The sequence below is a fragment of the Xenopus tropicalis genome, chromosome 2 (genome assembly GCF_000004195.4).
Source record: "Xenopus tropicalis strain Nigerian chromosome 2, UCB_Xtro_10.0, whole genome shotgun sequence".
Taxonomy (NCBI): Eukaryota; Metazoa; Chordata; class Amphibia; order Anura; family Pipidae; genus Xenopus; species Xenopus tropicalis.
The window spans coordinates 48271530-48283773 of NC_030678.2; the positions used below are offsets into that span (position 1 = coordinate 48271530).

At 42.7% G+C, this 12244-nt stretch overlaps 1 protein-coding gene across 3 annotated transcripts in view; it reads left to right on the top strand.

The window, feature by feature from the left end:
• Positions 1–12244, top strand: part of rap1gap2 (RAP1 GTPase activating protein 2) — a 296773-nt gene that overhangs the window by 104784 nt on the left and 179745 nt on the right. The window contains exon 1 of one of the 3 annotated variants that reach the window (XM_031896766.1): positions 445–1242. The exons of 1 other annotated variant lie outside the window; for it this stretch is intronic. In XM_031896766.1, the coding sequence (XP_031752626.1) occupies positions 1136–1242 (107 nt within the window). In that variant the 5' untranslated portion in view covers positions 445–1135. Of the gene's footprint in view, positions 1–444; positions 1243–3922; positions 4822–12244 lie in introns of those variants that run through there. One more of the 3 variants, XM_018091492.2, reaches the window with a different exon arrangement.

Here is a 12244-nt window from a genome sequence, read left to right on the forward strand (position 1 = left end):
CACTGGATCAGACCACAGCCAGTGACCATACCAGTTGGGAGAGCATCACATTAACCCAACAGATTAACCAAACAACCAGATTGCATCTTAGTGCCCCATGGCCCCAGCAGTGGAGAGGAGCATGGGGGCCATGGGGCACAAGTATGGCATGCATTTTATAGATGTCTATTTTGTATTTATCTGTAACCAATAAACGTTTTTGTGCGTAAAGCTACCAATTGTATGTTTAAATGGCTTATAAGTGACCTGCTTTCTAGCCAGCCAGCCAGCGTTTGGGGTTCTCATGTGCCCAGTAGTATAGGGCAGGCTTGGCATCTCCACATGCAGTACTTGCGTGGCACCAGGCAGCATGTTGCAGTGAGCGTGTGGAAAGAATATGGAAAAAGAGGAGGAAAGAAGCCGTCTGGAAACACCCACCTTGCAGCTCCTGCTCGCCCAGCCTGGGCAGGGAAAATGCTCAGCTATCCACCTCCTCTCACTCTGAGCATCCCCTGGCTGGGGAAAGTTACAACATAGAAAGCAGCAGGTGCAGGACAGGCTTCAGGCTATTGTGTGAGCGTCGCTCTCCCGGTGTCCCTGGCTGCTAACGAGCTGTGATTTTCCCTGCCATTCCTGTCCAGCTGGATCGCTGTATTTGCTGCTGAGTTATGGATGGGCAGAAGTGGATGAGCGTTCCGTCCGCGTGCTGTGAGGGATAATAAGCAGAGCGTTTGGGAATCACAGCAGCCCCACACCCAGTGGCTGTTATTCAGGTGCAGGGATATTACGCGGCAGAGCTGGGAGCTGCAGCACTTTCCAAAGTCACTTCCCCGGCTGCTGATTCCTTTTCCCAGGCAGCCTCCAGTAGGATTGGGAGAAGCTAAGACTGCTGGGTTTCTTCCCGATCCTGGGCAAAGGAAACACTACGGAGCCAGATTAGAGCTGGAGCTGGTATATGTACTCGGGATTACACAAGCTGATTGCATGGGGCTACTAACTGGAACCGGCAGATGCCGTGCATGAAGGTCACTGGTGAGCACTGCACCTGTATTGGTCCATTAGGCTCATCTGAGAGCAAACAAAGGGGAGGAGGAGTTGCTGGATATTTCCAAGGATAAGTTCTGGTCACTTTGTTGTTGGGATCCAGACAGGAGCTATGTCTCAACCGTCAGAGAGAATGCACTCAAAGAAAGCGGGGATCCGGGCAGCCGTGGTGCTCATTGGGTTGCTGCACAAGTCACGGAAACAGAATCAGGAAAGAAGGTAACACTATGATTTCTGCACTGTAATGTGCCTGGGCATCTAGGGGTTAAGTATTATGCACAAACCAGTTAGGATAAATAGTAACCTTTTTTCCTGGTGTTCCACTTTCCTAAAAAAATACCAGCCTGTGGTACAAGGATAAAAAGGATGGCACTGATATTTTCTTCCTTCTCCCAGGGAATCTTTTCGACTGGATGCATGCGCAGTACTGTCTGATTCCCAGTAACTGATATTCTGTGCATTCACCCAGCCAAAGTTGGCACAGGGATTCCCTGGGAAATGGATGCCCAGTCAGTCCCACAGGTCAGAGTTTCTGCCCAATTACTTATTATTTGCAACTCTGCAAGATTATGGACTTTTGCTGTTTGTTTCCATACAATTTAGTGATTCTTTAGGTAAATTCCAGTGTATGTCTGGGATGCACTTTTATAAACAGCACAGCCAAAGCACAAATGCCCCAGGTTAATAGGATTTGTACCATGGAGGGATTGTCCTTGCACACCCCACAGGTCAGAGCAGCATGAACAAACGCCTAAATGCCCTAATGGTCGTGGTATTTACGTACATAGCGTAAATGTGTAGGGAGGGATAAAAAAATAAGCACATTAACCATCACAATAAACTACATTGCTCTAGATAATACATGGCAATAAAATGTTTTTCCTTAAAGAGAAACAAAGTCCAAATGAAAGAAATAAAAACTTGGCTAATAAGCAGCCCGGTTATGGAAGTGCATGACTGTTTCATGACAGAGTATGTTTATTTAAAGCTACCCAGTGCAGAGTTAACTAATGTGGAGCTGGAGCTTATCCTACTATTTTCCATTTGCACAGCTGTCATTAGCAGAGGTAAGGCCCAGGGCGGAATAATCTCTATTGCATGGGTCACATTATTTATAATGCAACCTGCACCACATTAATGCCCCTAAACCATATCTACAATAATAACATGTTTGTGAAACCTGCCCCTCTGTCCTTTCCTGTGCCTCAACATCTTCATTCGGCTTTGTGAATTGTCTCTTCATAATACTTCTTTGGAGTTTCTACCATGAGGTCAGAATCTCCATTTATTTCTTGAATAGAAAACAAGTGCAATGCCATAGATTATTGTACACCACATCAAGTGATGCCATTACTTAGGCTTTCTCTGTAGAGCATCACCATCTGTTTAAGACCTATAAAAGAACTCAAAATGTAAAAATAAGTATGGAAGTAATATACAGAGATGTCATATGAAAGCTATCCTTTCAAATAGTTTCCTCCGTACATTTTATACAGTGCATGCTAGGAACTGCAGTTCAACAGTAGTGGAGTTTCAGTGGATTGCTCAATATAAATAAGCCACTGACCACATCCCTTCACAATAGAGTGATGGGCACGAGAGCTACCAGGCCTAGAACTAAAAGCATATACAAATGAAAATGTCATTGGCAGTGTGAGCAAAATATTAAATCCAATCAATAGAAAAAGTAGAAAGCTTATGGAGTAGGGTGATGGACAATATTATGTTGATCGCTCCACAGGACATAAGCGCATCTACTATCACATGGATAAGTTCTTCCACTCAGCTTGTACATTCTCCTGTGTCTGTTCCTAAGCTAGTAAAGAATCATATAGAGCAGGGATGAGCATCTACACCCTAGCTGTCAGGGGCCACAGGTTTCAGGTACCCCTAAAATTTAACCCAGCACCTTACAGCATTAGAAAGGTTGGTAGCACCTGTCTATCTAACTCTGTCCTGGGAAGCTGCTTCTTACTCACCTCTATCTGATTTCTCCCAGTCTTAAATTCACAGGTAATGCAAACAAATCTAAGGATGTATATTTTAAGCCCATTTTACTTTTTACCTTTATTGTTTAACAGCAGCTTCATTAAATCAGCCAGTCCTGATTTACTGCCAACCTATGGCCCTCCAGTTATTACTGAACTATAGTTGTCAACACCCACTGAAGATAGCGGTAGGATGTGGCACACAAAGTTTGGAATGGCCAAACACATAGAATGAGAGTGAGGGTACCTACCACATTGATAGATGTATATCAGTCATATCCACCAGCTCCCCGCATGCTCTGCTGCACAGCTGTATTTCCTAAAATATTTACTTGTTTGGGGAGGCCCCCAAATAAGCAGATCTTTGGCCAATTTGACCACCTAAGTGCTAGCCCAAATCAAACGGATCTAATGATTTGGCCCCTGGGCCAATGCTTGGATAATGGCAAAGCCATTTTCAAAAATATCCAATGGATATCTGGTCAATTTTGTGGCAGACAGAAAGGAGGGCAGATCAGACCGAATAGGCAGTTTAAGGGGGCAAATTGGCACCTTAAGGCCTGCTTTAACCTTGCTCTTATGTGAGCCAGCACACATAATACATAATTTTGTTTGAAAGCACATTATTTAGTACTTAGACAACATAACATTAATTTTACACTGGATATAAAATAGTTTTTGCATGCATAACCAAAATAAATTAAAGCAGGATATAGGCAGTAGTTTAAGAGCAGTCACTTGGGTTTGCATCCCTATATTATTATTTTAAAAATTCACATGTAATTGATTTTCACAAAAGTCAACGCAGTGTTTGCATTTATAAGTGACCTGCTTTCTAGCCAGCCAGCCAGCGTTTGGGGTTCTCATGTGCCCAGTAGTATAGGGCAGGCTTGGCATCTCCACATGCAGTACTTGTGTGGCACCAGGCAGCATGTTGCAGTGAGCGTGTGGAAAGAATGAGGGAAAGAGGAGGAAAGAAGCCGTCTGGAAACACCCACCTTGCAGCTCCTGCTCGCCCAGCCTGGGCAGGGAAAATGCTCAGCTATCCACCTCCTCTCACTCTGAGCATCCCCTGGCTGGGGAAAGTTACAACATAGAAAGCAGCAGGTGCAGGACAGGCTTCAGGCTATTGTGTGAGCGTCGCTCTCCCGGTGTCCCTGGCTGCTAACGAGCTGTGATTTTCCCTGCCATTCCTGTCCAGCTGGATCGCTGTATTTGCTGCTGAGTTATGGATGGGCAGAAGTGGATGAGCGTTCCCGTGCTGTGAGGGATAATAAGCAGAGCGTTTGGGAATCACAGCAGCCCCACACCCAGTGGCTGTTACTCAGGTGCAGGGATATTACGGGCAGAGCTGGGAGCTGCAGCACTTTCCAAAGTCACTTCCCCGGCTGCTGATTCCTTTTCCCAGGCAGCCTCCAGTAGGATTGGGAGAAGCCGAGACTGCTGGGTTACTCCTGGGCAAAGGAAACACTACGGAGCCAGATTAGAGCTGGAGTTGGTATATGTATTCAGAATTACATAAGAAGATTGTATGGGACTACTAACTGGAACCGGCAGATGCCGTGCATGAAGGTCACTGGTGAGCACTGCACCTATATTGGTCCATTAGGCTCATCCAGGAGCAAACGAAGGGGAGGAGGAGTTGCTGGATATTTCCAAGGATAAGTTCTGGTCACTTTGTTGCTGGGAACCAGACAGGAGCTATGTCCCAGCCGGCAGACAGAATGCACTCAAAGAAAGCGGGGATCCGGGCGGCTGTGGTGCTCATTGGGTTACTGCACAAGTCACGGAAACAGAACCGGGAGAGAAGGTAACACTGTGATTTGTAAACCTGTAATGTGTGAATATCTAAGGGTTAAGTGGAGGGGGAAGTTGCCTTCATGCAGGTGTCTTAATCCTTTATGCTTAAACAATCCCCAGTATCTTTAGGAAATACAACTACCCAGCAGAGCTTGCTGGAACTGGTGGTTGTGATATACATGTAGCAGTGTGGCAGGTACCCTCACTCTCTGTGCTTGGCAATTAGGTTATGTCCAGCCTTTTCCAACTCAATTACCAGCAGCTTCAGAGGGTGGAGTTATAGTTCAGCAAATACTTAGAGGGCTACAGGTTGGCAGTGAATCAGGACTGGCTGATTTAATGAAGCCACTGTTAAATAAAAAGGTGAGAAGTGAAATGGGCTTAAAATAAATATCCTTAGACTAGCTTGCAGTGCCTGTGAATGTGAGACAGGGAGAATTCATGAGTCACCATCACTGCTTTGCTTTTTGGGATAGGAATGAGTGAAAAGTAGCTTCTCAGGATAGAGTTGGATAAAGACAGGCACTACCAACTGCTCTTATGCTGTGAGGTGCTGGTTTAGATTTTAAAGGGGTTGTTCACCTTTGAGTTAACTTTTAGTGTGATGTAGAGAGTAAGCAGCTCTCCCTTTTGGAGTTTCAGCAGCTATTTGGTTGCTAGGATCCTAATTAACTTAGTAACCAGTGTGTGGTTTAAATGAGAAACTGAAATGAATAGGAGAGGACTTTTTACCAGCTTAGGAACAGGCAAAGGAGAACGTAAAAGCTGAAAGGAAGAACTTATCCATGTGATAGTGGAGGCAGTTATTTCCTGTGGAACGAGCAACATAGTATTGTCCATCACCCCACTCCACAAACTTGGTACATTTTGTACTGATTGGATTTACTATTTGGCTCATACTGCCAATGACATTTTAATTAGTGTGTGTTTTTAGTTCTAGGCTTGGTCTCGTAGGCATCACTCTGTTGGTTAGGGATGTGGTCATCTGGGGAGAGAAATGCCAGCACTTCGGCTGAAATAATCCACTTGTATCTCTCTCCACAATTAGATTTCTCTGACATTGTGTTCCTGGCCTCAGCAAACATAAAAGAAAGGGGAGCACTCACCAGGATAGCCAACCGCAAAAAGCTTTTCCGTGCTACCACGCTTGATGCCGCCCCCGATAGGGCCAAAAATTTCCAAAAAAGATTTTGTTCCTGGCCTCAGACACAGCTCGGTTATTGGCATTTGTCATTGAAATAAGCACTTGATCACATGGTAACTCACGCTGATGGAAAAAGCATGGGGAAAGTTCAATATCTGTAGCAGAGCAAGCGATCCATATAGTCCAGCAATGCTTGGTTGCCATCTCTAACAAGAAAGTGTTCTTTTGGCACCATAGTCTTTATCTTGTCTGCAGCTTCTGACATGCCAAATCCTACAAGGCAACAGTGAGGCGGGTCAGTGTTGACTGACAACTCCTAATTCTGTTAGTCAGCTTTTCTGTATGATTATTTACTAACAACGAACTGGTGCACTAACACATAGCAACTATTTTTTTAATTTTTACTTCATGCAGTAGGCTGATCAAAGCTAATTGCTTATTGGTTTCTGTATGTTTGTGCATGGGTGGAAAATGGCTAATAAAATTGTTGTAAATGTAGTAAATGATATTGTTGTAAATTGTAGTAAATGATATTGCTCAGGCAGGCAGCACAAACGCAAATATTACTGTACTGTGTATTTGCTGCCCAGTAATGTTAGGGATAACAGTACATTGTGGAAACTTGACATAGCTTGTAGGGCTGTCTATACAGAATACAAATAGTTACATGACATTTATCATATAGATATGATTCTGTTGTCCATCATGTGGTTGACGCAAGATGTCCAATTTAAATGACATTTCAGCTTTGTGAGTATCTGGGTTGTCTGTAAGTAGCTACTTGGGTTTTTCTTTCCTAAAACTCCCAGGATGCTCTGCCAACCAGGGACTGTTAGAAGATGCTGCAAAATGTAGTTTAAGTGCAAGAGCCTTTCTAAATGCACCCCAAAAATATACAGGAAAATACAACAAGTACATTGGTTGCCCCATTTTTTTGAGCTGCAATACATATATCAGTGATGTCCAATGTGCGGCAGATGAAGTTAAACTAAAACTAATCCTATTGCAGGTCAGAGGAAGTTAGAGGTATGTAGATTGGGCACCACTAATGAATGAATAAAAACAAACAAACAATAATTGTCCTTTGCATTTTTATCTATTTCATCCCCCATGGACCCTCTTTTCTAGGCCTGGTCACACTGCAGGACTGAACTCAGATTTAAAAAAACTGAATATTTAATTTGCCCCCATGATGTGTTTGTTTCAAGGCACACTGTTCAATTTCCCATGATTTCCACGGTTTCATAAACATGACAACAGGGCTTCACATAGGAGGAGGATGTGCGAAGGACTTGTGGGAGTTTGTTACCATAAATCAGCCTTTAATTAGCATCTCAGTCTCAGGTGCTGAATAGCGTGTCATAGTTCTGTATCCTGGCAGCGTGAGGCTGTGACTCGCTAAGCATTCTGGGAGCGGCTAGATTGCCAGTATTGGTACATATTCCTATGTCGCTTATTTGTTGCGTGAGCTTTTGGGTGCCTGGTTGCGGGCGGCACCTATTGCTGGCATTAGTGGGGGATTTTGAGGTGATGCACTGAAGATGCCTCTCTTTGGCAGAACATCAAAAAACATTTCTACACCTCCTTAAAAATTTTTAGCATTCTTATCCATATCTAAACTTTAATAAGAACCCTTAAGATTGCAGGAATTCTTTGTAGTACAGGCACTGCTAAGGAGAAAAGTCCATTCAAAGTAGAGCTCGACTGGGACCTGGTTCTGGTTTCCTGATGAATGTATTATTGGTAATATACATATATATTACAAGGTCAAAAAGCTGTGAATGAGCTCTTTTATATATGTTAATTACCGGTGCTTAGCGTTATCATTAAACCTGTATACCAGGGTTGGGCTGGGAAGGGCAGGTCCCACCCTGCGCATCACTGTATGGGCTCTTTCACATGACCGTTTCTGCCGGCGTTCCCCTGTGGTGCATCTTTCACGTGATCCATAGAAGTGGAACACAGCAGTTAATGCAGCCTGTTGTTTTCAAGGAGTCTGCACTCACTCTGCTGCAGGGAACCACCCAAGGCAGGTGGAAAGCGCCAAGTTGCATTTATTTTATTCATCATTTATCATCTATAAGAGCTAATGGTGCATAGGCTAATGGCACATAAGGGGGCCTATTTATTATTCTGTGTAAAATGAAATTCAACAAAAAAGTGGTGTAAAAAGCTGTTCAAAATAAATGGTGAATTTTGCCGTCCAAACACCACATTTTACGATATTTTACACAAGTTGTGGCGGAAGAAAAAACATGCAAAAAATGATGCTGTATTTTTATGCGGCAAAGCCTGGTTATGTGTGGCAAATTTTTTCACAGTTTTTAACACAGCATAATAAATAGGCCCCAGGGTGTTTCTCGGCTGGTGGAGAAAATGATGATTCAGTCCCCTACCTGCCCGTATGTTTAGTTTCTAACAGGGGTGAAATTCAGGTGTCACTTCACACACACCAAAATCTGCCTAGTGACAAGTGCTGCCCTTGGGCAGGACTGCTGTTAGGTGTCCTGTCAATGTGGGGTGCCACTAATGATGTAGGGTTTGGGTGGGTCAGGGACATGGACACACATTGTGTAGTGGGCACTGTAACCAGATGGCCTGGCAATCTGTGGGTTCTGGCAAATGCCAGAGGGGCATTTAGATTTCAGTATTCAGATAATCTAAATCAAAATACGAGTGAGGGGGAGCATTTTTTTCAAATGTGGTCAGATTTAAATTATGATTTGGATTCAGTTAAGTATTTGCGGAGAAGGGTTGCTTTTTGGCTATAGGGAAAAAATGAATATTGAAGTGCCAGTAGCACACCTATGTGTACCCATGTAATGATTTTTTTAGCACGGTGTGGAAAAGGGTTGCTGCTACTACTACTGCAAGCATGGTATGGGTTGATTAGGGTGCAGCAAATAAGAAAAATAGCAACTATGTCAGCAATCAGGTGGTGATTAGAAAACAAATGCTGACGTTTGGTATGTTGAAGCATAAACTTCTGAGCTCCTGAGTTGTGTTTCTTGTACTGTCCCTTGTGCAAAATCCATTCATTGATGTGTCCATGTAACTTTAAAGATTGCCTGGGATGCCTACAGCAACTGGTATCAGATTACTGCTGAGTGAAACGGCCTTTGTTCACTGGTATAAATGTAGAGGTGCCACTAATTGGCATTCAAAGCCTTAAAAGCTTTAGGCAACAGTTGTTTGCAGTTTGCACATTAAATTATACAGGTGTATTAAGAGCCTAGGGTGGAACTAAAAAAAGGGCAAATGGCATTTTCAGACTGAGATTCAAAATGGTTTCTGGCATTTCAGGTGTAAAGTGGCCCAAACAGCTCCCCACGAGTCCAATAAATTGTTATTAAAGCAGCACTTGCCAAAATCTACAGATTGCCAGTCTGGGTCTGGCTGGGATTGTTTCTTCACTGGGACCCCCAGGAGATTCTCTAGCACTATAGCATTCAGTCTGACCCCGTGACTGGACTGATAACTGAAATATCATCTTGAAGATTGCTGGAATCTTTAGATACTTTTCACAGTGAGGATCACAGGAGTATGTAGTGATGAGGCCAGATGAAAATTTTGCCTCGTGGGTAACTTTACCAGTAATGGCAAATAGCCACACTTAGCAACTTTACAGGATTTTCTTTTTTTTTTAATCAAGAAATTTGTCTCTTTTTGAGAAAGCACTCTCTTCACTAGACATCCTGCTTCCGTTGCTCTGTTCGAGTGCAGGAGATGTAAACAGGGGACCTCACAAAGAGCAGCTGAACCCCTTATACCTCTGTGTTTTTGCCAGACCACGGCAGTTGTCCCTGTAGTTCCTTGGAACTTGTGTTGCTTGATGATTACCATGGCTGTGACTGCTTCATGACATCTTGGTCTCTTGGGACCTATAAGAGTATCATCTGGCAAGAGCTAATTTTAGTAGTTATAGGGACTTTGGTAAGCCTCTCTCTGACAGACCTTACTATTTTTACATTGGTATTATTATTGTTATCTCAGTTTACTCTTTGTCCTACTTATGGCATTTAGTTGTGCAGCAGTCACACTTGAGTGGTTGCTAAACTTCAACTCTTAGCAAGCCCCCTAAAGCTCTGAGTTGTAGTTTAACACCATATGGAAGGTTGCAGCTTTGACATCACTGCCGTATTAGGTCCTTCTTAGAGAAATGTAATACATAGTGCTAAGGCTTATGGCACACGTAGTGTTTCTCAGCCAGGGAATGAACTCCCATATATTCCATGCCTCCTGTCGGCTCTTGTGATAGGAAGTTTCTTTAGCAAAAATGTGGATTTTGGCTAGAAACTATTAAATTTAGGCAGCTTTTCAAAGCTGTGGATATTGAAACACTCTCATCATATACAGGTTGTTAATATGTCTGTCAGAAGGCTGTAGGAGTAATCTGGACGATGCAATAATGTTTTTTGCTTCGTTATGCTACAACTGGTTTCACTCAGATGTAATGCTGTGTAATTGCAACATGTCAATCATATTGACGACTGAGTCATTCAGCGTTTAGAATTTGACACAAAATGATAGAATTGCAAGCCTTTCACAATGTGTGTATCCAATCAAATAGCAACCTTTGAGGAGAGAATATAGCTTCTCGTAGCCTGTTAGAAAACTGCAAATATGAAATCTTCCCGTCAAGGTATGGAATCTGTTAAGGGCAATTACTTACCAGATGTCTTGATGGCTGCAGTTTTCTCTGGGAAGAATCATATTAATGAATGCGTCAGCCATTTTTGCTGTAAAGAGAATTGTGCTGCTAGTAACACACGGCTACGAGTATTGGTAGTGTGGATAGTATATGGCCGATACGTATACAAATGTGCTATAGGCAACAAGATTGCCCCTCAGTGTTACATGAAGAGTTTTGAAGAACTTCCAGGCGCTTTTTCATTTTGGATTTTCAAGAGGAGGATACCTAGGGGGGAGATTTATCAATCCATGAATGCTCCGAATGTGTCCCAATACGTTTTATTTGGTAATGATCATTATTTTTGCGGCAATTTCGTCGCCGTCGTGACTTTTTCGTATCTTGCGCAAATTTTCGCCAAATTCATATTGTTGTGCCAAGCGCGAAAGTTTCGGATTCATTCGAGCTTCGGTATCGTGACTTTCCTTGGGCCAGGTTGGAGCTGCCATTGAGTCCTATGGGAGGCTTCCAAAATCATGCACAGAAGGATCAAAGTCAGAAAAGTTTTCCCGCTGTTTACGATCGTTAAATACGAAAAAGTTGCAACGGCAACGAAAACAAAAAAGTCGCGATCTTCAGAAATTATCGTATCCAATCAGAATTTTTCCCATTCGGGATTCGAACTCGTGTTTTAATGAATCGGCCCCCTAGTGTTCATTTCACCCTACATTTTGGATGTTTATAGGTGAACTCCGCTACACAAGCTTTATGAAAAGTAAACATAATAAGTAAAGTAACGATAGTCGACTGCCTTCAGCCTGCATACACTAAATCCCACAATTCCCTGCACATGTTATATCAATAAACAAAATTACATCACAGTGTAATACATTGTGGGTTATGTAGTTCCTGCATGCTGTCTGTAAACTGTGGAGTTAAAATTTGTAACATCAATGTTTTAGTCTCTTCTCTCCTGTCTGGATGTCAAATGATGCAGAAAGAGAAGAACTGTTTTGCAGCTGGATTTCAGCATATAAAAATGGTATTTATTTATACTTTTTGAAGGGGCAGATTACAGTGATATGTATATTAGGGGTTTCTGTGTTGAGTGGGGCTCTTTAACAAATTTTGGTTCAGAAGCCGGAGTTCCCCTTCATAACCCAAATGGTAACACTAACTTTATTAGCGAGAAGAGATTTTTTTTTTGAAGAATGATATAAATATAGTCTATATAAATCTATATAACTGCACAATGGTTGGTGCAATTTTTTGACAGAAGCTTTATGAGATGCACTGGGTAGTATTATAAGTACAAAGTTATATGAAATGCACAGCCATGTACCAGTTAGGATGAGGCTCTACAGCTTTGCAGAGCCAATATTAAATACAAGCCATTCTCATTGTGCATATTTTTTATGACATTCCTCCATATGATGATCACAAAACAAAAACTGTAGTACCGTGTTAGCCAGTGTCAAAAATAATAATATTAAACCCAAAGTGCTGGCTCCTTCTCATTGAGAAGGAGGTGCCCCACCACTGACATCACAGAGTAGGAGGAGTGGGCACAGGATAAAGGTCAGAGGGTCGGTGTAGAGGCTAATGTGGCAGGTTTAGCATTACCAGCATCTAGACTGCTGCCTGCCTAAGCCACTAGCC